Below are 26672 nucleotides of genomic sequence, written 5' to 3' on the forward strand. Positions count from 1 at the left end.
CTTTCCCTCGCCAATCCCCCAAGTCCCTGGCTTAGTGCTCACTGGCCAGTCATCCTGCCCTCTTCCTTCCATCAGGTCATCTGAGTCACTTGCTGATGACCCTCTAGTTCAAGGCCACTTTCTGTAATAGATCTTTGCCAACTATCTCTCTCCAAGTGCGCTCTCTCTCTCTCTCTCTCTCTCTCTCTCTCCCTCCCTCTCTCTCTCTCTCTTCTCAACTTCCCATTTATGTTGGCCACATTTCCCCCCTCTGGCTGTCCTCTGACAGGGACACCTTGTCTTTGGAGCTGAGGCAGACAGAGTTCAGGGCTGACACCTTACAGTTTGCCTGATACCTGTCTCCAGCTATGCCTGTGACAGGCATGGACTGTCATTTGAGGAGACTTGCAGCAACCATGGGAGGCCTACAGTATCTGAAATGGGTTTCACCTCTAGACTGAGCCTGGCTGAGACGGGAGATAACCGCGAGGGAGGTACCTGGTCAGCCCCATGGAGGGCAGAATGACCACCATAAACACCAGGAAGATGTAGCATTTGTGCACGATGATGATATTCTGACTTGACCTACAAGGACGCGAAGAGAAACACTTATCACTATGTGAGACAGAATAATCACCCAAGATCTGAGCTGGACACGGTGGCGCATGTCTTTATCCTAGCACTGGGAATCAGAGGCTGGAAGATCTCTCAGAGTTCAAGGCCAGCCTGGTCTACCTACAGAGCAAGTTCTAGGACAGCCAAGGCTATCTATCTAGACAGACCCTGTACCAACAAAACAAAGCAGATAAAGAATCAAAGATCTAACCACATAAGACAGTGAGCAGAAGAGGGAGGGGCAAACAGCCTACTGGACCGGGAAACTGCTCTATGGTCCAGCCCAACGGCCTCTTGACAGAGTACTGCGAGCTGTGCTGTTGTCTGGGAACAGCAGGGACGAACAGTATGATCAACTAGTAATGTCTGTCCTCAGCAAGAAAGGAAACAACAAAAAAAGATGCCACATATTTGACATCTCTGCATCAAGACACGTATGTTACCAATGCTATTCAAATCTCTGGAGAATTTCAGCAATTTATATGAGCCTTGCCCTTAACTATAGGAACAGGCCAGTAAGGATTTCTATCAGTAACCCACGGCTTACCACTTGGTAGAGTGGCAGGACTTTGGGATGTAGAAAATCACTTTTGAGATCCATTGCAGACATTGGGCCAAAGGTAGACTCTTTACTCAGCATACGGCTAATATAATCTACCCAGTTACCTACCACCATAGAGGCATTAGCATTAATAAACAAAAAATCTCTTGAATTTGGAAACATTGGTTCTGTAGGAGCCAACTACGCGCAACATTGTTGCAGAGGCTCTGCAGATGAACCTTCAGAATCCCCAGCAATGGTGCCTACAGCTCTGTCCCCTCCATGTAGGTTGTGGGCAGAGAGGACAGCCTCAGCAGGGCTTGGTTTGGGCCGCACTGCTCTTAGACGGTAACCCTTCATCAAGGGTTACCAAGGCCAACAGCCAGGAGAAAACTCAGGACTTCTGGTCTTTTGAGATCAAATATCAAAAGCATCACTTGTCAGTCTTCGCCCTTAGGCTAGACAGAAGGCCCAAGTGCCAGGCAGATAGGAAAGGGGCAGAGGACAGGGGCAAGAGCCACGAGGGGAAGGAGAGGAAGCCCCAGCTCACCTGGTCCAGTGGGCCTCTAGGAAGGCAGAGAAGTAGACCATCAGAGGCATTATCACCGTGAAGGCCCAGAGCATGACAGAGGGGAAGAACTGGGTCACGACAGGACTCTGGAGGGGAAGGAAGCAAGGGAGGGCAAGAGAGGCATCAGCACAAAAAGCCCCTTTCCCCTGCAGGCTGCCCTGGTTCTCCCCTAGCCATGCCTCTCCACCGTGGGCCCATCAGGAATAAGCTTGCTTTCCCTGAGGCTACAGAATAGGTCAGACCTTTCTTTTCTTCCTTCCTTTCTTCCTTTCTTCCTTCCTTCCTTCCTTCTTTCTTTCTTTTTTCCTTTTGTTTTTCTTTTTCTTTCTTTCTTTCTTTCTTTTTTTTTTTTTTTGAAATAGAATTTCTCTGTGTAGCTATGAAGCCTGTCCTGGAACTCGTTCTGTAGACCAGGTTGGCCTTGAACTCACAGAGACACGTTTATCTCTGACTCCAGAGTGCCTTCCTAGCCAGAAGTTCACCTAGGCGGAGGAAGCAGAGGCTCACACCTCAAGATCAATTAAGTCCACAAGGGGCTTCTATGCCCGGGAAAAGCAGCCTGAGGTTTCTTTAGTGACTTCACCCTACAGCTAGGGCCGGCGTTGTGACTCATGTTTCATGACTCAGGGATAACATTGCATGAACTATGATGTGTGAATATGGGGGCAACATGGGAAAGGCCGGGAAGGAGTAACGCCTAGGAGAGCAGGCATATGGCCTGGGTCTCTTACAGATTTGAGACAGACAGAAAAGCAGTATGGCCATACATGTGTGTGCATGTGTGTGTGTGCATGTGTGTGCCTGTGTCTCTGTATATGTCTGTGTATTTGTGTGCATGTGAATGTTTATACGTGTGTCTGTGTTTGTGTGCATGTGTGTGTCTGTGTCTCTGTATATGTCTGTGTATTTGTGTGCATGTGAATGTTTACACATGTGTCTGTGTTTGTGTGCATGTGTTTATACATGTGTCTCTGTGTTTGTGTGCATGTGTTTAATGTCTCTGCATATATGTCTATGTATGTGTGCGTATGTACATGTATGTGTGGGGTCGGGGGAGTGGACATATCTCACTGGGAATAGAGAAGGGATGCTATAGGTGGAGAAGCTTTCTGGTTTATCAGAGCAGCACGGAGGGCACAGGATTTGAAGAACCGGGCCAGTGTTCCCTGATGCTGCCTTCTAAGCGGAAAGCATCCTCTAACCTGAGGAAGGGCTCTGACGGGCCCAAGGCTCCAGGCACTAGGAGGGGAAGGAGGCAATGCTGAAGGTCCTGCTTTCCTTCCAAAGGCTGTGTTGGGGCTCATCTTACTCTTTCTTGCCCCCTACTCTTACTAGGAGCCAAGGAAGCCTAGTGAGAACAGAGCTGCTACCCTCCAGACCCCTACCTGGCTTAGAGTGACCCCATCTATCAGGACCCTCTAAGCCCGAATTCTTGGGACCACCCATCCTCTGACTCACCCCAAGACTGACCTACAGCTCCTCTCCTCACCCTTTCCTCTCCAGCCTGTCCCTGAGAGGGGCAATAGCCCGCGTCCATCCTACTTAGAACTCAGGGCACTCCGCTCTGCCCGTGACACCACCTGACCTCCATGTGCTGTCGCTGGGAAATTCTAGAACCCCGTCCCAGTCCAGGCCTGGCCTGGGCAGAGGAGGCACCTGCAAATTCTCGATGGGGCGGGTGACGTTGTACATGTCGATGGTGTTGATGATGATGGCGGGCGTGGTGAGGAAGAAGAACAGGAAGAAGAGGAAGGTGTTGATTGCGATAAAGCGAGTCCACCAATTGAAGCGGCGGATGGATAGGTGTTTCCTGGGAGGGGGGGGACAAGAGGGGCACATTTAGGCCGAGAGAGATTACACAGAGAAAGAGAGGGAGTACGGAGGAGAGAAAGCAATACTTTTTTCTATATGCCAGCTGTGGGCCTGGTCCTATGTGCAGGGGCTGCTGGGATTTCTCCTTAGGGACCTCATTTGCAAAGGCCCAGACTACGTCTCAAAGGCTACAGTGAGAACTTTCCCCAAGGCTGGTTCCTTCCATGCATACAGTAAAGGTAGGTGTGTGGTGCTCAGGAAATCACATGGCAGAGTCCAGAGGGAGCTAGGTTCAGACAGTTCTGAGTCTAGTCCTCATGCACTCTTTGTTGGGCAATAAAGTAGAGAGAACAGGCCCCTCCCTGTAGCCTTCAATCTCAGAGACAGAGGAAGGGACACAGAGGAAGCTTACCAGATGATGTCTTTGGGGTGCGGGGCATAAGCAACCCTCCAGTGGTAGTTTTTAACGATGGTCGTTACTGAGGACTGCTTGGGGTGCATGCCACAGCAGATGTACTTGTAATCCTCACGGATGCTGCAGAGATGGAACAAAGAGGAGACATAGGTCTGGGCTAGGAGGATGAATGCCTCAGAGAACCATATGCCTGGGTCCTAGAGCTACCATGACAGCCCCACCAATGGGGTTACTCCACTTCTTGGGATTCTCAAAGCCTTTGTCTCCCAGGACCTTAGAAAGAGACAGTTCCTAAAACACAATAGTTGGGGCAGAGGGGTAGGGTAATGAAGGTGTCTAGACTAGCCAGGAAGAGGAGCAGGCCCCAGGGTCCCCAGCTATTGCCCTTCCTTAGAAGCAGTAACAATATACAGATGAGCATCCTTTGGGGTTATAGGAAGGGGCTAGCATCATCGTAGGTCAGCACCAGTAACCCCAGGTTCCAGAGTTCTTTCTGTGGCCCTGGATCTACACTTGCTGGCAAGGAGAAGAATCTCAGCTGCCCAGATTCCCCAACTGAGATGCAATTGGAGAAGATACACACTGGTGCTAGAGCCCAGTCTTTGACCTTCTGACACATTCTGCAGTGATGAAGATCTCTGCCAACAAGTGATTTTTTTAAGAAATGAACAATCTTGCCCTGTCTAGGGGTATTGCTTTATACAAAACACAAACACACGTACACACAAATAATAATAATAACAACAACAGCAACAATAATATAGTATCTATATGTCCCTTGCCAATTCACTGGGGAGTGCACAGAGCAGAACTCAGTAACCAAACTGGGCATATAAGAAGTTTGAGGGGCTGGGTGTGGTGGTACCTTTTATCTTATCACTTAGGAGGCAGAAATAGGTAGATCCTCGAGTTTGAGGCCAGCCTGGTCAACAGAGGGAGTTCCAGGACAGCCAGGACAGCCAGAGAACCTTTATCTCAAAGGACTAAAACAACAACAACAAAAAAAGTAAAAGAAAGAAGGGAAGAGAGGACGGGAAGAGAAGGTAGAGGAAGAAGAGAAGAAGAAATTGTTGTTTTCTGTGGGATAATGCTCTTGTCCACTGTAAAGATTTGTCACCCAGACTGGATTAATAAAACACTTATTGGCCAGTAGTCAGGCAGGAAGTATAGGTGGGGCAACCAGACTAGGAGAATTCTGGGGAGAGAAAAGGCAGAGACACAGTAGCAAGCCAGACACAGAGGAAGCAAAATGAGAATGCCTTACTGAGAAAAGGTACCAAGCCACATGGCTAAACATAGGTAAGAATTATGGGTTAATTTAAGTTGCAAGAGCTAGTTAGTAATAAGCCTGAACAACAGGCCAAACAGTTTATAAATAATATAAGTCTCTATGTGTTTATTTGGGACTGAATGGCTGTGGGGCTGGGTGTGACAGAAACTTCCATGTACAGTTGGTTTTTGAGGGGATGGAGAGATGGCCTAATGATTAAGAACACTGGCTGCTCTTCCTGAGCACTCGGATTCAATTCCCAACACCCACGTGGCTGCTCATAACCCTCTGTAACTCCAGTCCCAGGTTTGATGTCATTTGCTGGCCTTCTTGAGTACCAGGCAAGTAATTGGTGCACAGAAATTCATTCAGGCTAAACATCCACAAACATAAAATAAAATGCAGTCTTTTAAAGAAAGAAGTCTGGGGGCTGGAGAGATGGCTCAGTGGTTAAGAGCATTGCCTGCTCTTCCAAAGGTCCTGAGTTCAATTCCTGGCAACCACATGGTGGCTCACAACCATCTGGAATGAGGTCTGGTGCCCTTTTCTGGCCTGCAGACATATACACAGACAGAATATTGTATACATAATAAATAAATAAATATTTAAAGAAAGAAGTCTGAGGATTCAAGTGACTTGGGAAATTATAGACTTTTGTCTGTGACTAAAATCTAGGCTGTCTGCCCCTTTGTAGGGTTGGGTGGAAGAACACACTCTATATATTACTATATTACCCAGGCATTAAAAGGTTCCCTCCAGGGAAAGGAGGGCCCCACAATCCTTTTGAGACCAGTTCTGCAGTTCCCATACAATTAGTTTAGTACTAAAAATCCTTCTAGAACATTCTAAATTGAATGGAATTAATTCCTTGTTGAGATAGGATTATTAAAGGTCTGGACAGAAGAAAGAGTGAGCCTTCTGGGCAAGCCTACGGCAGAAGGGAAAAAAGGTTGCTGGGCGATGGTGGCCCATGTCTTTAATCCCAGCACTTGGGAGGCAGAGGTAGGCAGATCTCTGTGAGTTCAAAGCCAGCCTGGTCTACAGAGAGAGTTCCAGGAAGGCTTCAAAGCTACAGAAAAACCCTGCTTAAAAAAAAGAAGAGGAAGAAGAAGGGGGAGAAGAAAGGTCAAAATGGTTCTTGAAGAGAAGAAAAGTCAATGGTCTCTTGACTTTCTGACTTGTGGTAGGAGGGGGTGATGTATGTGGAATGGGGGGAAGTGGCTATCATTCTTGTCAAGACAGCACAGCCTGTGCTGATGGTGAAGAACATTCTTGGAGAACAGTTGAGGCCCACCAGAGAGATGGTATAGCCATGCTAGGGACAGCAACATGGAAGCTCCCAGAAAAGAGCAGAGCGAGCAGCCAGGGGCAGACACTGCATCTGGAGGGAGTCTTGACCCCCTTTCCCTTAAGCTGGGTGGGGATAAGAATAGGGTCTGAGAGGCAGAGCCCACGAAGTTGAGGAAGGCTCAGAGCTGCCTGGGATTCCTGCCTCTTGTGTTGTCTAGGCTATCTGAGTTTGAACTCTGGTCATCTGAGGCTCGTGACATCCAGCACCCACCGCCTCACAGTCTTGGCATCCTGGAAGGTGACAAAGATCAGGTCAAGTCTCTTCAGCCGGACACGATTGAGCTCCGCATTGAACTCGTCGGTCAGCTGTTCCTCCAGCTCGCTGTAATACTGCTCCGCATCTACCTGGGGCAAGAAGAGGCCCTCAGAGCTGGAGAGGTCAGGACCCAGGGGGCCTGGGTCAGCCCCGGGGTTCTCTCGTGCAGCAGCCCTCGCCCCTGGAACAGCCACATGCTGACTCTCCAATCCACCCCCTGCCCTTAGATCTGGGGAGACACTGAGACACAGTGTGGTTAGTGGAGGATGCTCCGGACCTGGGTGAACCTCAGAAAGACAAGAGAATGCGCAGTGTCTCAGAGGTTGGGCGTTCTTCCCCTGGTCTGACTGAAACCAAGTGCCTGAGACCTGCCTACCCATAGTGGCCAGGGGACAAGGCAGATTCTGTTTCTTCAACTGTTTCTGCCCTGGTGGCTTTGGAAGCCTGGTGCTTGGTCACCTACTACAGGCTGCCGTGTTTCTTCTGGTCTATCTGTCTAGGACCAGAAGGCAGATAAGAGCAAAGCCTTCATAGTTGCCTTGGAAGGGAACCCAAGGAAGGATTGAGCTCCTCTTTATATCTGCAAGGATAGAGGGTTTAAGTGGGAGCCAGGTTCTGGACCACTAGGGCTAGACCTGAATGGGCCCTGGAGATGAGGACTTAGGTGAGGGACCAGCCTGGAGCTCCGCACTCCACCCATTCCCTGATGGTCTCAATACCCCGTCAGTTACCTCCTTGAAGCAGGTCCAGCACTTGCAGAAACACAGACGGGAGCATGGGTGAATCTTGATCATCACCTTCCCAGTCTTCTTAGCCTTGGCCGTGTAGTACAGCCTGCCGCGCATGGCATGGCGCCTAGCATTGGTGGGAACATCCTCTGGTCAGTGATCAACAGAGAAAGCACTATCCTGTTCTTGCACCCCCGCCCCAAATGCCAGCAGGGTCCTCGGCGATCTCACCTTTGATCGTCCAGGTCAATCAGGTTCCTGACATCATAGCAGAAATGGACTCTGGTCACCACACACCCAGGATAGGCCTCACTGCAGTCACAAATACAGAGGCTGAACCAGCCTGTGGGGCTGGTTAGTGTCACAGCCCATGGGGATGGGAAGCTCTACTGCCGGGGCTCCTGTCCTGGAATGACATCCATCCTTGCCCCTAAGGCTGAGCAGTCTTTGATGTTTAGACCCTAGTCATCTGGGACTCAACGGCACCCTTCACGGATTCAAAACAGGGTGTGGACATGCTCCAAACACCAGGGGGCTAGGAAGGAGCTACTTTTGAGAGAGGAGCAGCATCTCTGGGTTGGTCTTGAGGACACCAAAAAGATCTAGAGACACTGTGCCTGAGACGGTTGGGAAGTCGGGTCTCCCTGCGCTGAGTAGCTGAAGCCACACGAAATTGTTAAATGGCCCTTTGGCCTCCCTGATGTCATACAAGGGCCTCTAGAACTCTGCTGCAGCCTTGGTGACCCTCTCCTTTCTGAAAAGGTGATTCTGAGCTGAGTCCCGAGAGGACCACCACCAGGAATGTCTCTAGCCCCAGCACTCTGTGCCAACTCACATTCCTATGAGAACCCATAGGAGATACTGGGAGGAGATGGTACTCGACACAGCCCATGCTCCCACTTACTGGAAGTGTTTGCTGATGACCTCTGGATCCTGGATTTCCGTGGGGACGTAGGTGATCATCAGTGTCCTCGTGATCTGGGATGGGGGAGAAAAGGCTGTGCTTCCGCGAGAATGCTAGATATATGGGTCCTTAGTGACCCGGAGCTCCAGGAGAGCAAGCCTTCTGCTCCCACCAGGCTGCCTGTTTCCTAGAGACCCACTGCTAAGCAAGCTGCTGGCCAGCATCCCGTAGCCCCCAGATCAGCAAACCAGGCCTTGCTTAGTCTCTGTGCTCCAGCTGGGGACCCCGGCCGGACAGCTGAGGTCAGGAAGAGAGAACCAGAGCCGAGGTGAAGGACCACATCTCCCCTACTGGAAAAGGTCATTTGTGCCCACTTGCAGCAACCCCATGGTGACTTTTAGTCTCATGGAATTGCCTACATTTCTAGTGTAAAACTTCAAATGGCTGGAGAAACCCCTAGTATTCTATGGGTCTGGAGCTGGGAGCAAGGATGATGGTCTCAATCTGGGATGTTTCCTAAAGGCCCAAGTGTTAAACACCTAAAGTCACGGGGAGAAGATGAAGACTTTGAAAGGAGGGTTAGTGAGTGGATAAGGAACCTTCTTTAGCCAATGGCCTTTTAATAAAGAACACCTTAGTATACCCTATTCGGAGTTAGAGTGGGATTATTTGATTTGCGTTCCCCCCCAATCTGACGCGTTCTGCTTCAGTGAGTGGCCTTAGGAAGCTGTCAGTGTGCCCTCACAGGGTACTGTGGTAAGCCAAGCCCTCCTCTTCCTCTCTATTTGTTTCCCTGCCACCTTGAGGTGGGCAACTTCTCCTGTCACCTGCTCCTACCGTGATGCACTGCCTCACCACAGGCCCCAGAGCAACAGAGCCTGCTGAGTACAGAATAAAACCAAAACCGTGAAGCAAAGCAAACTTTCCCTCTTTTTAGGTCGATTCCCTCAGGAACATGGTGACAGTAACGGAAAATCGACTAACGCAGCTTGCAAGGTTGAGGAGGACCTGGGGTGTCTTGAACCAACTTCCTATTTTGTTCTGCAGGGGAATAACATCTTCCTGATCCATCCCTTTCAAGATGACAGTCTGACAAACCACCACAAGACGTGAATACCCCAGCCTCAGCATCTGGTAACAATGAGAAACGAGTTGATGCCGCAGGTGTCCCAGCCTCCATCCCTGGCTGGCTGAATGCATGGGATCGCTTGGAGCATAGGGATCTACACTCTGGGGTTAAGTTAAACTCAATCTGTCATAGAACAGGTAGGCTCAAAGGAGAAGAGCCCCCTCTACTGGATGAAGAAGGATGAAGCCTTGGAGGCTCATTCCCATGGCTGCCCCACAGAGCACAGATAACCCAAAAGGCCATACCCTTTTCAGGGTCCTGGCCTAAGCAGCTGCCCACCTGTGGCCCCTCAGCACCGAGCTCTGCACAGAAGAGGCTGTGGCCTACCTCAACCCTGAGCTTGCCTGAGTAGTCTTGAAGGTATGTCTAAGTCAAGAGATGAAGACTTGGGCTGGGGACATGGGCTCAATAGCTTATGGATACTTGCTGCCCCAAGCATGAGGACCTGGGTTCAGATTCCTAGCATCCAGGTAGAGAGCCAGGTGTGGCCAAGCCTGTCTGTGACCTCAGCACTGTGGGAGTCAGAGACAGGAGGATCTCTGAGGCTTGCTGCCAGCTCACCTCACTCTAGGTTTGATTAGAGACCTTGTCCCGAGAGAATAAGGTGGAGCGTGACAGACCAGGACACCTAATGCTCTCCTTTGGACACCATGGGAAGGAGTATACATGCACGTAAGCATACACGGTATAACCGGCTAGGGGAATTATCCCCAACTGCTCACACCCCAGGCTGGGAAAATCCTAGGACACACATTCTAACCCAGCTCGCTAGGGCAACAGAGGTAGAGGAGGGGAGGCAAATATTAGCAGCTACTTACCATCCAGCACGAGGGGCTTTCACAGCTTAGCAGTGCAGGGGAATACTAGGGGATACTAGGGCAGGGGGAGTGGAGGGAAGGGCATGCAGGGGTAGGGCAAACAAAGGCTCACTCCTGCTGGAGGGAGACCGCCCCCCACCCGAGAGTCTAGATGGCATTTTCGCAAAGCTGGGGAGAGCATCCTTCACACACTCACCTTGAGGTTCTTCTTGGGCACAAACCCCAAGCAGTGATGGCCCATGAGGGCAAAGTTGATGAGGAAGTACAGGAACGCGAAGAGACTGTGCAGCCACAGGAGCTTACTCCTGCAGGGGTGGGGTGGGAGGGTGGAGCACAAGACTCACGGGGCTGCAGGCCTCCAGAGCCCCACAGTGTTGCTATACCCCCATCACGCCATCAGCACCCCCAGACATCCCTCCCACCACGACAGCGTCCCCAGACTCACTCCCACTACAACAGGACTTTCGATGGACCAGATCCAGGGTGGGACTAAGCTCTTGGTTGGTACCTCCCGCCAGACCCTCAGAGGGATTCCCTGATCACCACTCCCCATTCCACCCGTGGGGAAAGGAAGGACAGAGCAGTGGCTAACCTGCCTAAGAGCACTGGGAGAGGAGCCACAGCTGCCCATCCCGCACCTCACAGATGCCCAGTAGGCTGAGGGAGGAGGGCTGGGTCATACGCAGCAAGAGGAAGGCTAGACAACCTCACTTCCCTGGAGCAGAGGGCTGGTGGTCACTGGGCTCTGTTTCTAGCCTCGCTTGCAGGTCCCAGGATGCTGTCTCAAGGCATCTGACCAGAGTTACTGTTTGGAAGTTTGAGCGACATGGCTTGAGGAGAGCAAGCCTGGTCTGCTCCTCCTGGCTCGGAGCCTCTGCCCACCTGAATAGATGCCTAGCGGCTCAGATTCTACATTAAAGAGCATCTCAGCATCGTGCAGTGGGGGAGTCGTGTACACCGAAGACCCCTGATGCTCTATGGGACTCCACTTCTTGGGAAGGGACATGAGGCTCCTCAGAATGACTGGTTCAGGAGGTGCTGGTTGGGGGCTCTGCTCCAGATGGCAACTCTAGGGTGGGCAGAGCCGGCTGGTGGAGGAGGGGAGAGAATGCCACAGCTCCATGCTGCTGATCCAAGAGCTCTAGCAACACTAGCCTGCTCTGAGGCCTATGATAGGAGGTTAGAGGTGTAAGGCAGGTGGGGGTGGGATAAGGTGGACCCCACTTCTGCAGTTTGGTCAGAAAGTTGGCCAAGCCATTCAGGGAGCCTTAGCGTAGACAAGCAGGGCCGTATCTGGCTCAGCTCAGGTCTGAAGTCACTACCAATCAGGTTGGCTGGTTCCTGACCTGAGAATGGGAAGGAACTCAGAGGATCTTGTCTTGTCCTAGGGTATGTATTTCCCATGCTTAAGGGCTAAATCTGGAGCAAGGGTTTCCCCAGATGCAAAGCCAGCAGATGACCAGTAGATGGCAGTAGTGAGGCCTGGGCCCAGCACCTGATTCTCCTGTTGCGGACATCAGAGGTACAGGCTGGAGGGCCAGTGAGTCACTCCATTATTTGAGGGCCAACCTGAACCTGGGGCTGTCAAGGATACTGCATCTTGAATATACCCTCCTGCTGCCCTGTTACAGGGTCTCCTCAGGAGCAGAAGCACTATGTGTACCGACTAATTTTATGTCAACTTGATACAAGCTAGAGTCATCAGAGAGGAGGGAACTCAATTGAGAACACACCTCTATAAGATCCAGCTGTAGGGCATTTTCTTAATTAAATGGTTAATGATGGAGGGCCTATCCCATTGTGGGTGATGCCACCCCTAGGCTAGTGATCCTGGGTTTATAAGAAAGCAGGTTGGGCAGCCCATGATAAGCAAGCCAGTAAGCAGCACCCCTCCAGGGCCTCAGCATCAGCACCTGACTCCAGGTTCCTGCCCTGCTTGAATATCTGTCTACCATGTCTCTAGTCCTCAGAAATGGCCAATGTGGGTAGTTCCACTCATGAAATAGGGAAACCAAGGCATTAAGAATCCTTCCCCAGCCGGGCAGTGGTGGCGCACGCCTTTAATCCCAGCACTCGGGAGGCAGAGGCAGGCGGATCTCTGTGAGTTCGAGACCAGCCTGGTCTACAAGAGCTAGTTCCAGGATAGGCTCCAAAACCACAGAGAAACCCTGTCTCGAAAAACCAAAAAAAAAAAAAAAAAAAAAAAAAAAAAAAAAAAAAAGAACCCTTCCCCACTAGGCGAATACAACTTCTGGCATCCCACTCAGGACCTGGATCCCAAATAAACCTGCCTGCCTCATCAGCACCGAGCTACTCATGCTGGGTACCAACGCGTTAGCCTGCCTTTCCCCACCAGCGCCCAGTCAATAGAAGGGGAGTGAGGATCAGGTACCTACTCTGTGGAGACATTAACAATGGTGGTCCGACCAAAGTGGCTATTCCAGTCTGAAAGAGAGAAGAAAGGGCCAACCTTGATCCTGGTCTCTATACTGCTTGGGGCATTGGTGGGGACAGAATTCAAGGTTCCTTAACAAATGCTAAGGATCTAGAAATCCTTGCCTATATCTGCTTTTCCTTCTGGTCCCCAAACTGTCCCCAGCTACCAGCAAAAACACCATCCTCCTTGGTGGACCTGGCTTGGGCTCTAATCTGTGAGACCAAGCATCTATAGGGAATTCCTCGAGCTTGACTGGCTTGTAACAGACACACAGCAAACTAGTTTTGAGGGAACCAGATGGCTGTCTAGCCACCAGCAAACCGATGACATTAGCAATGCTGGCTACAATCCCAATAAGAACTCAAACTCCAGAAAATTGGAGTTTAGACAATGGGACATTTTCTTATTGGAATCAGATAGATTCTTCTAGCCAAGCATATTAATGTGTCTGTTCAGACAGCTCCAGGCTCCATAGAACTTCTAAGATTACCGCATCATCCTCGCCACATGCTAGCGCTTGGGGTAGAAATCTGGAATGTCAGGCACACTCCCTCTGGTGCTGCAATCTGGTGCATACTCAATATGCTACGGTGGATTCACTCAGGTCTACGTCTGGCTGAGGAGAAACCCGGAAAACTGGGGAATGAGGGAAAACTGGTTGCTAACTGGACATCGAAGGGACCACTGGACCGCCAGCCTTCCCTCAGCTCTGTTCCTCCCGAAGTTCTGAAGAAGACACGTTTGCTGTCCCCTGAGCTCCCACATAGTACCAGGTACTTGACATCCCTCCCTCTCTCCCTGTGTCTAAATAGTGGAGGGAACAGATTTAGAAGGTAAAATACTGTGTGAGCTTGGGGGAAGGCGTTTTCAAGTAGATGTGGGCAAAAACAGGGGAGCCAGGATCTTTCTATCTCAGGAAGGAGTCAAGCTCATGTTCACGATGCTGCCTGTTACAATAAGCGTGTGCAGAAGTCCTACCAGAAGAATTCTGCATGGACAGGGGTGTGTCCACCAGGGTACATGTCAGGAGACGGAGAGGTCAGAAGCCTCTCCAGGGAACCACACATCCTCCAACTGCACGGGGACATTTACAGACAGTTCCAGGCTGATCTGTGAGCTTGTCCTATCACAGGCCCTGGAACAATCAAGGCTGTATAGAGTCCCTGGTCTGCACATGAGAAAACTGCAATAGGGTTTGCCAGGGGACACCAACAGCCCGCTGAGCGCTGCCTACCCAGAAAAGTCCCAACGTAGTTAATAGGCAAAATGATGCCCAGGGAGGGGATGCAGAGGATGAGCACACAGATGATGAGGTGATACTGGAACATGATGTAGATGCGCGCATCATCGCCACACTTGCTGATCAGGTCCCGGTCCCTGTGAGAGACATAAACAGAGAGAACGTTCCTCGGGTACCAGGGTGACCACCGCTTCCCTGGGGATAGGTAGAGGAAGCAGTAGCAAAAGGCTCACCTTCTTCCTAAGTTTTAATCTTGGGGAAAATATCGCCCTGCTTCTCAGTGCCTCAAGCACGCCTGAGAGCATGCCAGTGAACACAGGTGCACCAGAAAGGCCGTGCTATGGGCACACGAGGGACCCAGAGCCCGGAGAACTCATCAGGCAGCCGTTCAGTCCTTCTGCGAGCATTGTAGGCTTGTGGTGCTGGCAATGGGCAAGTGGACTCAGATGTGTCCCTTCAAGAAAGTTCTTTATTTTACAGTTCCTTCAACTCAAAGGCAATGCTCCACACTGCCAGGCTGACCAAAGGGGAAGAGTAGAGAATAGCCAAGGGTAGGTGAGGGCAAAGGTGTTGGGAGCTTTCCTCTGCAGGAACTGAGTCTATGCACCGGCCAGACACGCTGGACAACAGCTGGCCTTAGCTACTGAAGGTGAATGCATGCACACTCCATGAAGCAGCAATTTCACTCTAGGTGCTATCCAACAGAGAGATGACATACCTATCAAAAGATATGTATAACAATCTATAGAATCTATAGGTGCCTCATTTATAACCACCCTGCCTGTCTGGGTATGGTGCCAGTGCCAAGTGAAGTCTGCCACAGTGAGAGGTGTTTTCTTGTCATCTCAGTCATTAGGAGGTAGAGGCAGAAGGATTAGGGGTTCAAGGCTATCGTAAGCTACATGGCGAGTTCGAGGCCAGCCTGGACTATATGAGACTCTGTCTCAAAAATAAACAGCGAGGGCTGGAGAGATGGCTCAGTGGTTAGGAGCACTTCCAGAGGACCCAGGTTCAATTCCCAGGACATGACTGTAACTCCAGTTCTAGGGATCTGGTCCCCTCACAAAAATATACATGGAGGCAAAACACTACTTTTAAAAGTAAAAAGATTAAAGGGACACACGCTTGTAGATAAATTGGAAAATAAAAAGAATGGGGTCTTGGAGAATTGATGGGAGAGTGTGGAAAAATGGGACATGTCTTGCTGCAGGCTTGGGATGCCAGAGCTGATCTCTGAAAGAAAAGCGTGTTGAAATGTGTTGACAGAAGTTGGGGGGCATCTCCAGAGACCCTCCAGATAGACAGACAGACAGGGTGGAGGGCTGGACTGGGCAGGGATAACAAGGTTTTCCTTTCTGGGTCAGGAATCCTGCCTCCAGCTCAGGATCCCTCTTTCCACCATTCTTGGTATTACTCCCCAGATCTCCTCCTGTTCTCCTTACTTCCATCTTCCTACACATCCCTTGGAAAGTAAGTTCTTTCCAACATTGGCTTACCCTAGAAATGCCTCCCCCAAGAAAGACCCAGACTGCGAAGGTGGACATCCTTCAGCCATGCCTGTGTGGACTTGTGTGATCTTACACCCTAGAAGAGGCCCTTTCCTCTTCCTCTCTCGGTGAGGCCTCCCTGGGCCTTTGCTGATCTTGCCCCTTAAGTGGCCCATCTGTTCTTGTCACTTCAACTTCAGTCTCTAAGCATCAGTCAGTCAAGTCTAAATCTTTGGCACTGACTTGTCTCCTAAGCTTTAGTGCTGTTATTTCTACAGCTGGTTGGTCATCTCCCATGCTTGCCTGAGCCATGTGTCATCATTTTATTTCCTCTTCCACTCTCTGCCTTTATTATTCTCCATCAAAACAAGAACTCAGCATTTTCCTGTAGACAGAAGTTTCTGTCCCACCTGGTCCCACATCCATAGCCATTTAGTCCCAAAGAAACACATGGAGGCTTAAGTTAACTATAAGCCTATTTGGCCTATTAGCTCAGGATTATTATTAACTAGCTCTTACATCTTAAATTAATCCATACTTCTTGTCTATGTTTAGCCATGTGGCTTGGTTACCCTTTCTCAATAACACATCCTCATCTTACTTCCTCTGCATCTGGCTGGTGACTGCATCTCTGCCTTTCCTCTTCCCAGAATTCTCCTAGTCTGCTCACCCTGCCTATATTTTCTGCCTGACTACTATCCTATCAGTTACATTTATTAAGCCAATACAAGTGACAAATCTTTACAGTGTATGAGAGCATTATCCTACAGCATTTTTCTTTAAAATCAGCACAAGGGGGCCTGGAGAGATGGCTTAGGGGATAAAAGCACTGCTCTTCCAGAGGACCCAGGTTTGATTCCTAGCACCCACATGGCAGCTCACAACTATCTGTAACCCATGCATATGGTGCACAGATACATATGCCGGCAAAACAACAATACAATAAATAGGTTTTTTAAAAAACTGCTATTTTAAGCTGGGTGTGGTGGTTCATGCCTTTCATTCCAGCACTTGGGAGGCAGAGACAAGATCTCTGTGAATTCAAGGCCAGCCTGGTCTATAGAGTGAGTTATCTACAGCTATGTAGAAAGAGACCCTACCTCAGATAAATAGATAGATTAGATAGATAGATAGATAGATGATAGATAGATATGATAGATTGATGAATAAATAAATAGGCAGACAGGCAGGCAGACATATGGAGAGATGGATAAGTAGATATAGATTGATGGATAGATAGACAGATAGGCAGATAGACAGATACTTAGATAGATTAGATAGATAAAATTAAATGAGGATGTGGCCTATTGACTGTTGCCCCACGATTCCCTCCCACTGTTGCCCCGGCCACCTCTCTAATTTGAGTGACAGCAGCCTCATCCCTGGACCACTAGAATAGCCTCCTTAGCCACTCACCTTGACTGTGGAGTTTGTCCACTGCTGTTCACCCTCATATTCCCATTTGTGGATCGAATCCCCATGGTCTCTATATGGCAGGCACAGTCCCTACAGACCCTTTGGCACCTTCTCACTTTACCACAGGGCCCTGCTTCTAGCTATTCCAGAAGTTTCACCAATTCTGGACACCCTCTACCCATCTCCGCCCCCAACCTTGTTCACATAGTCCTCTCCTGACATGTCCTCCGCATTTACTTCTTTGGATGTTCTTCTATCCTTCAAGCCCCAGCTCAAAAAGCACGCTCTTCCTGAACCCCCTGGCGGCAGTTCCTTCTCTTTTCCCCAAATGCCCCTTTGCATGGCTGATTGTAACCCACCCCTTATGAAGGACACATGGAATCTTTGGGGCCATTGTTTCTCCGAGTAGACTGCAGAGGAATTTGCACACAGGGACTCTGGCTGAGCTGACTCTGCTCAGTAAAAGATTTATCTGTCACCTAAGCTACTGGGCGCCAGATGTAATACAAAGCCTCGCTTTTCGGCCTTCCCATAGAGAATCCTCTTGATTGGAGCCTTGGGGTGGGGTAGGGATTGGGAGTCAGGATGAACATGGCTACACACAAAGCTCGTACATTGACCTTCTCACTGACCTGCACATTCAGGCACCCAGACACCAAAAGCTACACACACAGATTTGCAACAACACAGTGACCCGAATCTTCTGCACTTACTGACCTCACACCTGGAACATGAAGTCCTATTGTTTTTACCACTGCTCCATTGACGCTGTCAGTTTTAATCTACAATTTGACACAATCTGGATAGATTCCCCTGGGAAGGAAGCCCCATTGGGGGACTCTCTACATCAGGTGTGCCCATGCTCTCTGAAGGAGATTATCTTGGTTACAATGATTAATAGGGGAAGACGTGCCTACAGTGGGTGGTGGCGCCATTCCCTAGGCAGGGGATCCTGGACCGTATCAGGATAGATCAAGCAAGCCGAGCACTAGCATGCAACGCTAATTTACTGCTTTCTGCTCTTGACTGTGATGTAATGAGACTAGTTGCTTCTAGTTCCTCCTGCCTTGACTTCGCCAAAATGACAAGCTGTAACCTGGAACTGTGAGCCCACCCCTCCATCAAGTTGCTTTTATCAGGGTATTTTAGCACAGCAATGGGAAACAAAATGGAGAAGATTACAATCCAGAAGGTCAGCTTCAAACTCCCTCTGGGGAGTCTTTTTCTCTACAGTTGAGGACATGGTCAGTTGAGTGGACCTGTTTACCCTACTCTCTTTCCCTTGTTCCTACATGAAGGAAGGAAAAACCTCCCCACCCTGCTTCTGCCTGTGAATTTGCCAAGTGCATGAAGCTATAGCTGGCGTGCACTGCCTCCTGGGAGAACGAACGTTCAGACATGCGTTTGGATGCGGCTTGCCCTCCTGAGAGCGCCTGGGCCACATGCCTGGTCTCTACTATGTTAAGAAGTTAATCTGGGGAGCATTGCTCCCAGAAAGTAACTCCCATGGGAACCTGTCAGTTATTTCTCACAAGGATGAGTTATAAAAGCGTCTCTCTGGGATTAGTGGGCCAGCCTGGGCTACATAATAGACCTTCTCTCAAAAATAAATATAATGAAATAGTGGGGTTGTGCCTGTATAAGAATGGCGGTAGACTTTAAACTTTCTAGCAATGAAAACGTGTGGGTTCTGGCTTGTGTGTGTGTTTGATAAATTAACAAAGCAAGCAAAGCCAGATGTGAAGACATTTGGAAGATTGCCCTCTGCTAGCTCACCTATGGCTCGGCATAGAGAAGCTGACACTTGCCCCCCACAAAACAACGGCTGCTTCATTTCTGGGGGACAACAATGAGGGAGGGAGGAGTAGCGGAGGCCAAGGTCACGCTGAGCTCCCAGTGGATGACACAGTCCTAGGCACAGGTCAGGATTTCCATGACCCAGCCTGAGTTTCCTGGGACCCTGTGGGATCACAGATGGGAAAGAGAGATGCCCTAGTGGCTACCCTGGGATGGGTCTCAGAAAGGCCTAGCTAGGAATGGTGGGTGTGGAGGAGCATGGAGTCTAGCAGCCTTTGCAGAGGGAAGCAGAGTAGCAGGACCATCCAGGTCAGTAACTGGTCTCTGCAGTGGCTGTTCTTGGTTGTCAGCCTGACCATGACTACATCTGGAATTAACTAAGACCCAAGGGCAGGGCATGACTATGAAGAATTTTTCTTTAACTAAATCATTTGAGTAGGAAGATCTACTTGCAATGCAGGTCTTTGAGGTGGGAAGCTCCACCTTTAGTCTGGGTCACACTTTCCGCTGGCAGTTTCTATAAAGGACATGGCAGAAAGAAGCTCTCTCACTGTCTGCGTGTTCTCACTGTTGCTGCCAAGTTCATTCCTTCACTGTCATTAGAGCCTGCTTCTTCAGGATCCCAGCGTCTACTGCAGACCAGCTCAGACATCCAGTCTTGTGGACTGAACAACTACTGGATTCTTGAACCTTCCCTTCATGGGCAACCATGGTTGATTAATTGAGCCACAATTTGTAAGCCATTCTAACAAATCACTGTTTCTCTCTAGGGAAAGAGATTTACTCTGTTCTGTTCCTTTAGAGAACTCTAATTCAGTCCCTAAGGAATAGCAAGGCTGTACCCTGTGGAGCATGTGTCTCCAGGCCAGAAAAGACCCTGGAGAAGGGACAGGAGACAGGCAAAATTCAGGGAGAGTCCAGAATCATATGTGATGCTGAGCACAGCCAAGGAAAAGCTGTATATATGTGTGCATGTGTGTGTATGGGTATCCGTGCATGTGTTCATGTGTGTACGAGTGTATATGTCTGTACATATGAAAGGTCATGGGTGTACATACCTCTGTGCATGCCTGTTCATGCCTGTTCGCATGTGTGTGCATATCTCTGCACTGAGGGTGCAGCCAAGTTCACTCTAATATCTGTCTATTCTACTGTAGGCTGAGAGTGGGTAGGTATGAGAGAGCAAGAGTCTTGGGGTCTGTCTTTACAGAAACCCAGAAGGTAGGTGAGCAAGAATCACAAGGCTGTGCCTTTGCCATCCAGGCTCGGAGAGGAGACGTCTGTCCTTCTTCTCCAGAGAACCGACCCCCCCTTGACAATATGAACACAGAAATCAAGCATGCAAAGAAGGGTTGCCTTTCCTAGAGCAGAGTCCACAGGCTTGCTTTTGCATGCATGGGGTAACAATTCCACTTTACATGGGGGGTCTCTCCCCAAAGGCTAAGGCCGAGGTGGCATGGTCACAGGGCGGGGCTTGGTTCCCATTCACCTGCTACAACCTGCCTACACTTGGAGAGGCTGGAAGCAGAGTAGCCGGTGGCACTCAGGCCTGTCATCCAGGGAGGGTCTGCTCATCTCTGCAACCCCTTCCTACCTCACCTCACCCCAGACGACACTAACAGAAACCCCGGGAGAAGCACTTACTTCATGGTTAGGCTGTTGAAGAACCAGGAACAGAAGCCCTGGAGAAGGAAAGAAGAGAAAGTGTGAGTAAAGCCAGCCGGGCTTATTTTGCCTGACTATGGGGACCCTGGCAGCAAAGCATTATGTTGGGAGTCTCCTTCCATAGATGGAGCTTTCTAGAATGGGGTAAGTGCTAAGGGAAATGTCTCCCTGGAAGTGAGTGGACAGCCTTGCCATCCTGATACAGGGAATGGGACTGAGAAGGAAGGTCAGAGGGTGGGGCTCCTCTCAGTCTCTCTGCTGCTGAGAAATCCTCATCCCCAGCATACATGTGGTCTAGAGCTGTCCGTCACGTGTGAGTCAACCTTCAACGATTGGCTGGCCAAGGGGAAAGTGACCAAAAAGGAGCTAATTAAAATTCTCTTAAGAGGCTGGATATGGGTGTTGGGAGTCTCTCTCCTTCTGTGTGCCTAAGTGCCACAAACCCTGCAGTGTCTTGATGCTGTCTCTGATGTCACATGCAGACAGCTTGAGAACGAAGCTAGCTCAAAGGACAGAAGACCGGGGTACGGGGCGGGGCGGGGGGGTGTGCTATCAGCAATGCTGGACTTCCGGTATCTAGCAGTGCCTGAAGCAGCTGCTTGTCTTGAATCTCCCCAAACTTGTGCCTTACATGGACCCTTTTGTGGTAAAAACCAGTTCAAGCGAGCCTTGGCTCTTGCAGCTCAGTGCCTTTGTCTTGTTCCACTGAAGATGCCTTTCTCTTGGGTCTTGCTGTCTGGAGTTCTAGGTAGCAGGGAAAGGCGGCCTCAACCATGGTAAAGCTGAGGGGAGCCTCAGAGGGAGTCGGTGTGTGAAATCTCTCTGTGTGAATGAACTGGGCCCTTGGCTCTCAGTTACCAGAGCTGCTAGTCAGTAAAGGGCCCTCATGCATTTAGTTCCCTCTAAGGCCCCAGAAGGACAGCAAAAGCTAGGACAGGCTGAATCTCTGGATCGGTCCCGTTCTGTGGGCACCGTTTCCGGGAACTAAGTGGGCTCACGAGACTGACAGACCTCTAGAATCACGGGGATTGGACAAAGGTCTTCCCTAAAAGGAAGCAGCAAGGGTGGGCAAAAGAAAATCAATTGTTCCCTTGGTACAAGGCCCATCCTTCCAAGCTTGGGTACAAAGTGAGACCTCCTCCCTCTTAAAGAAAGGCTTGCGTGTTGAAGGCTGGTCCTAGCTGGAGGCGCTATAAAGATCTGAGTGCACTAACATCATTCGTGGGCCAGTCCATGGGTGGTCACAGGTGAATGAGCTCTTAGAGGGGGGGGGGAGAAAGTAGGCCAGTAGGGCACATGTTTTTTCTGAGACAGGGTTTCTCTGTGTAATAGCCCTAACTGTCCTAGAACTAGCTCTGTAGACCAGACTGGCCTCGAACTCACAGAGATCCACCTGCCTCTGTCTCCCAAGCGCTGGGATTAAAGGCATGTGCCACCACCACAGTAGGGCACATTTTTGAAGAATATATCTCGTTCCTCATCTCTCCGTCTCCCTCTCCCCATTAGCAGATGTGTCGACTGAGCGTAGATTGAGCCCTCTGAATCGGAATAAGCCTAAACAAACCTTCCCCTGTAAGTTGTTAAGTTGTGGCTAACACAATGTCCTTGAAGCCAGAGCTCTTCAGAAAAGTCAGGAACTGAAAGGCAGTTGGGGAGGCAGACATTCCCACCCCACAGGGAAGGGCCACCAGCTTCCAGGAGCTGAGTAGGGAAGAGAGTAAGTGACAGCATTGTCACAGTGGGCATCTCTCTGTCGCCACCCTCCACACCCTCACTATACAGGGTTAATAGCAAATGCCTGACTTAATGAGCACTCTAGTGGGGCCCGCTTGGCTGAGAGCTCCGTGGTAATAGAGGCTACCCCTCTGTGCTTGCCCTTCTGCACTGTAGCAGAGGCTACCCCTCTGTGCTTGCCCTCCTCCTGCACTGTAGCAGAGGCTACCCCTCTGTGCTTGCCCTCCTCCTGCACTGTAGCAGAGGCTACCCCCCTGTGCTTGCCCTCCTCCTGCACTGTAGCAGAGGCTACCCCTCTGTGCTTGCCCTCCTCCTGCACTGTAGCAGAGGCTACCCCCCTGTGCTTGCCCTCCTCCTGCACTGTAGCAGAGGCTACCCCTCTGTGCTTGCCCTCCTCCTGCACTGTAGCAGAGGCTACCCCTCTGTGCTTGCCCTCTTCCTCCTCCCATAACAATTTGCCTCCTTAGTTTTTCTTTCTTTTCTTGTTTGGCTTTTAAGACAAGGTCTTACCACATTCTAGTCTGGCTTAGAACTTACTATGGAGTCTAGACTGATGACTGGCTTCTTGATTTCTAAGAAAGAGAATAATCTTTTTATCATTACAAAACACAGACACACAGGCACGGGGCAGTGTGTCTGAAAATATAAGCCTGTGTGTCACCGTCGTCCTTTGACCTGGAGTCTCCAAGAGCCAGCCTGAGGCTTCGTGTACTGGATGAAGCACAGCCTGACAAGAGGTCTTGTGAGGACAGGCTGGTCTCTTGAAGGGGTGGCCACAGAAGGAACAAACGTGTTTCCGCTGACCACACACAACACATCTGTATGGTGTTAATCACAGCATAGGCTGGTCTGGGTACTCAGATGTAGGAGTCACAGGGGGAAGAACACACATTTCAGCTGGGTTAGGGATGTTAAAGAAAAAGAATGCTTTCTTCGTAAGCGGAAAACAGAAGTCTGGGATCCAAGAGGGTTGGTTAGGATGAGAAGACTCTAAAGAGGGCTGCTGGCGAAGGAAGGGGAAATAGGTGGAAATCTCTGAGATGGGAAAGAGGCAACATCCACTGTTGAGTCACAGATTGGGTGTGGGGCAAGGGAGCAAACCGACAGGCCGTGGAAGACATCTGCAACAGATCGGAAAAGCATTAGGAAGATAGTGAGAGCAAGCGTAGAGACCAGTGTCTTGGGTCACAGCGATGGCTCTTGGATGCAGACGGAAGATGAGTGGGGTGGGAACAAGGGAGGCCCTTGGGAGATCACTTAGAGATGCTGAGGCCATCTGGGCAAGAGACTGGTGGGGGCCTGAGCAGCGCTGACTCAGGAGGAACAAGACCGTGAAAGTCATGGCATCCCAACTTGGGGAAGGGATGGGGAAGGAAGGGTGCCTGGATAAGAGTGAGACAAGACAGGGCTGAAGTCGGGAATCAGAAGTAGAGGGAGGGTGCCTCAGAGGGATCAGAAGTGGGTAGAGGGTATCATGGGGTCCTTTAGGGTGTCACTGGATAAGAGGGGTTAGAGGCCTTCAGGACTAGCAGGAAGGACATGTTGAGAGGTAGGATGGCCGTGGTGACGGCTGAGGTTGTGAGAATGGATGTCATGACTCGGAGACAGAGAGTGTGAGGCAGAGGGAGGAGGCTTGGGACAGCCAAGGGACTCTAACAGTGGAGGACTCTGCAAAGGGGACAGAGGTGTCGGAATGAAAATCCCCGTAGAGCGTGCCATACTGAACTCACCTGCTGAAGGCAGAAAGAGGCCTCCAGTGCGCCAAACTTTCTGACATTGTGATATGACACTGTCATCTACAAACGAGTCAGGCCACATTCATAGTCATCCTGGGACACGTGACCCTCGCCAACAGTTGGGTTATGCCTCTTTTTCTGAGAGACAGGCTAAGATGAGGACTGAGGAGAAACCACTGATGGCCTTGGGGTTCTGGTGGAGTCAGGTGGGAGTTAACGCATTTGAGAAGCTTGGGGAGGGGTGAGAGGTGAGGAAAAAGACCACTGTCTCGTCAGCTGATGAGTCTGGTGGGAACAGCAGCACGGTGCTCGTGAGGGACACGCACAGCCCTTCTACTTCCTGCCCTCTCCATTCAGGTCTCTGCTCAACGGTGATGTCAGTGCGCAAGTGATCGCTACCCACGATGCTGTCTCACCCTTGACTAGCATAAGCCTTTCTTTTTCCCCTTTCCCAGCATGCACTCATCACTGTCCTGGCTGCATTTATCTGTTTGCTTCCCATCCCTGGAAGGAAGTACCATGAGGCAGGACTTGGTCCATGGTCCCCTGTCCCAGGGATGCATTGAACACATCACAGGTACAAACGAATGGCAAGGGGAGAATTCCACAGGAAAAAGAAAGCAGAACACAGGAGTAGACAAGGTGAGGAGCCCTGTGTGATGAAAGGGAGGCACTCTAGGACCTAGGGATGGTTAATACTTCCATCTTCGCAGCAGGCAAACTGAATCTGGGGAGGCTGAAGAAGCAGCTTCTATGCTGTGCACCATGACTGCCTGCCCAGGGCTGGGTTCCCTTGGGGCCCAGACCTCTTCCAGCACTCACCTTGTCCCGACGTTCCACTTCCAAGGAAATCTCAGAGGGAGACGACTTCTCACTTTGTTCCCCGTAGATCAGCGAGGTCAGGCTGCTCACCAGAAAGGGTGGCAGGGAGGTAGAAAAGGAGAAACGAAGTCTCAGACACCTGCCTTGTTCCTTCCCTGTTCCCTAGAGGGGGACACCGGCTGCTCTTTCTCAGAGCTGTGAGCTGTAGGCCTCAGCTTCTAAGCTGAACACACAGCTCCAGGGACAGACACGGCCATTTCTGTTGCCAGGCGCATAACGCACTTTGGGAGTCCAGCCATGGGTTCCAGGAAGACCAGACAGAAACATGGCTTTATGCTCCAAGATGGCTGCCCTCCATGTTCCTGTCCCTTCAGCGAGGTCGATGCAGGGCAAAGGCGAGGGAGAGGGAGCCACTCTCTGTGGAGACACTTCCTGCAGCTTTGGCACCGGGCAGGGTCTCCCAAGGGAGTGGGGTGCTCACCATCCTGCTCCCCCCCTTACCTGTCATTGTGTATCAGCAGAGCCAGGCGCCCGTAGTCCCACGCGGCTTTCCGGAGGAAGGAATAAAGCAGGACAACGAACTGCAGACCCAGAAAAGCAAGGTGGAGCCGGAGACTTCTCACATGCTGCCCCACCCCTGCACCAGCTGCCTGTATTCCCACGGGGGACCCTTCCACCCCTGAAGTCTACAGCGTGCCCCTGCATCAGATGATAAGTTCTGACTCAGGAAGAGCTGTGCCTCTGCACAGAGCATTTCCTGACCCAGCACAGATAGTCAGCTTGTTGAATGGAGGAGCTGAGGGTGTGTTCAGAGCAACTGAACAAGAATTCCCCATGACAGCATCAGCAAGGGGACAGCGAAGGAAGGTCCAAAGGATGTAAAGAGACATAAGAATACTGCCTCTTCCTCCAACCCCAAAGCCCTCCCTCGCTGAGCCACCTAGGCTGCGCCATCTCTGTGGCTGGTGTCCTTTGAGTAACTGGGATCCCCACTGTAGTTTTCACTAATCACCACCCACCCCGGCTAAGCTCTCCCCGTGTCTCTCCCAGAGCACCAGGGACTTACCACCCATAAGATGAGGTTAAGTACGAGCACAGTGGGGATCCCCCCAAAGGGCTGCCCCTGGAGGACAGTGCTCCGGGACTGGAAACACTCATTCACCGTCATGTTGTGAGGCTTTGTGCTCAAGTCCTCTGAAGAAGAAGACATCCTGGGCACACTCAGGCTCCCGGTCTGGTGGAAGGTCTCAGACTCAGGAAAGGCTCCCCACTCTGCAAAACACAGAAAGATGCTGGGGAGTATGGGGACATGCACTGAGGACACCGCTCAGTTAGGCTGGGGGACTCATGAGACCCAGGGGCCAAGGATGGGTTTGAAATTATGGCATCAAGGGAGAAGACCTGGCTCATTTGGGCTACAAGCTTACAACCCCATAGCTATGCAGACAGAGTAGCTCCAACCCCCTGAGTGATTCCTTACTTTATACTGCTTGGTCCTGTTTTAAAAGTTGCAAAGACTGGACAGTGGCGGCACATGCTATCAATTCCAGCACTTGGAAGACAGAGGCAGGCAGATCTCTGAGATCAAGGCCAGCCTGGTCTACAGAGTGACTTTTCAGGACAGCCAGGGTTCACAGAGAAATGCTGTCTCGAAAACCATTTTTTAATTGTTAAATGCAAATGTAAATGTATCTTCCTGTTGCTCTCCTGTGGAACTCCTCTTACATAGAAACTGGCAAAGCTCACAAACGGAAGCTGGATCCCAGAGTAGAAAAGTTCAGGCTGGCAGACAGAGCCACCCATGTGGACGGGGCTTACTGCTGTTCCCCTGTACATTCTATGACTCTCTAAGAAAGGCAAGACCCCTAAGGATGCAGGATGCCTAGTGCAGAGGGGTGACCCAATAAACTCCTGCTCTAATGTAATTTATAGTGTTGTGTGCGCGCGCTC

General features: G+C 50.5%; 1 protein-coding gene across 1 annotated transcript in view; it reads right to left on the minus strand.

Annotated features, from left to right (window-relative positions):
- Nucleotides 1-26672, minus strand: part of Tmem63c (transmembrane protein 63C) — a 72532-nt gene that overhangs the window by 12370 nt on the left and 33490 nt on the right. The window contains exons 3-17 of the mRNA XM_075948652.1: nt 25789-25994; nt 25224-25303; nt 24723-24804; nt 20410-20447; nt 14060-14202; nt 12785-12833; nt 10585-10693; nt 8442-8515; nt 7769-7849; nt 7541-7664; nt 6765-6898; nt 3931-4053; nt 3363-3516; nt 1686-1792; nt 478-564 (exon numbers count right to left, since the gene is read on the minus strand). Of these exons, the coding sequence (XP_075804767.1) occupies nt 478-564; nt 1686-1792; nt 3363-3516; nt 3931-4053; nt 6765-6898; nt 7541-7664; nt 7769-7849; nt 8442-8515; nt 10585-10693; nt 12785-12833; nt 14060-14202; nt 20410-20447; nt 24723-24804; nt 25224-25303; nt 25789-25932 (1529 nt within the window). The 5' untranslated portion in view covers nt 25933-25994. The remainder of the gene's footprint in view (nt 1-477; nt 565-1685; nt 1793-3362; nt 3517-3930; nt 4054-6764; nt 6899-7540; nt 7665-7768; nt 7850-8441; nt 8516-10584; nt 10694-12784; nt 12834-14059; nt 14203-20409; nt 20448-24722; nt 24805-25223; nt 25304-25788; nt 25995-26672) is intronic.

Source organism: Microtus pennsylvanicus, chromosome 14 (assembly GCF_037038515.1).
Source record: "Microtus pennsylvanicus isolate mMicPen1 chromosome 14, mMicPen1.hap1, whole genome shotgun sequence".
Taxonomy (NCBI): domain Eukaryota; kingdom Metazoa; phylum Chordata; class Mammalia; order Rodentia; family Cricetidae; genus Microtus; species Microtus pennsylvanicus.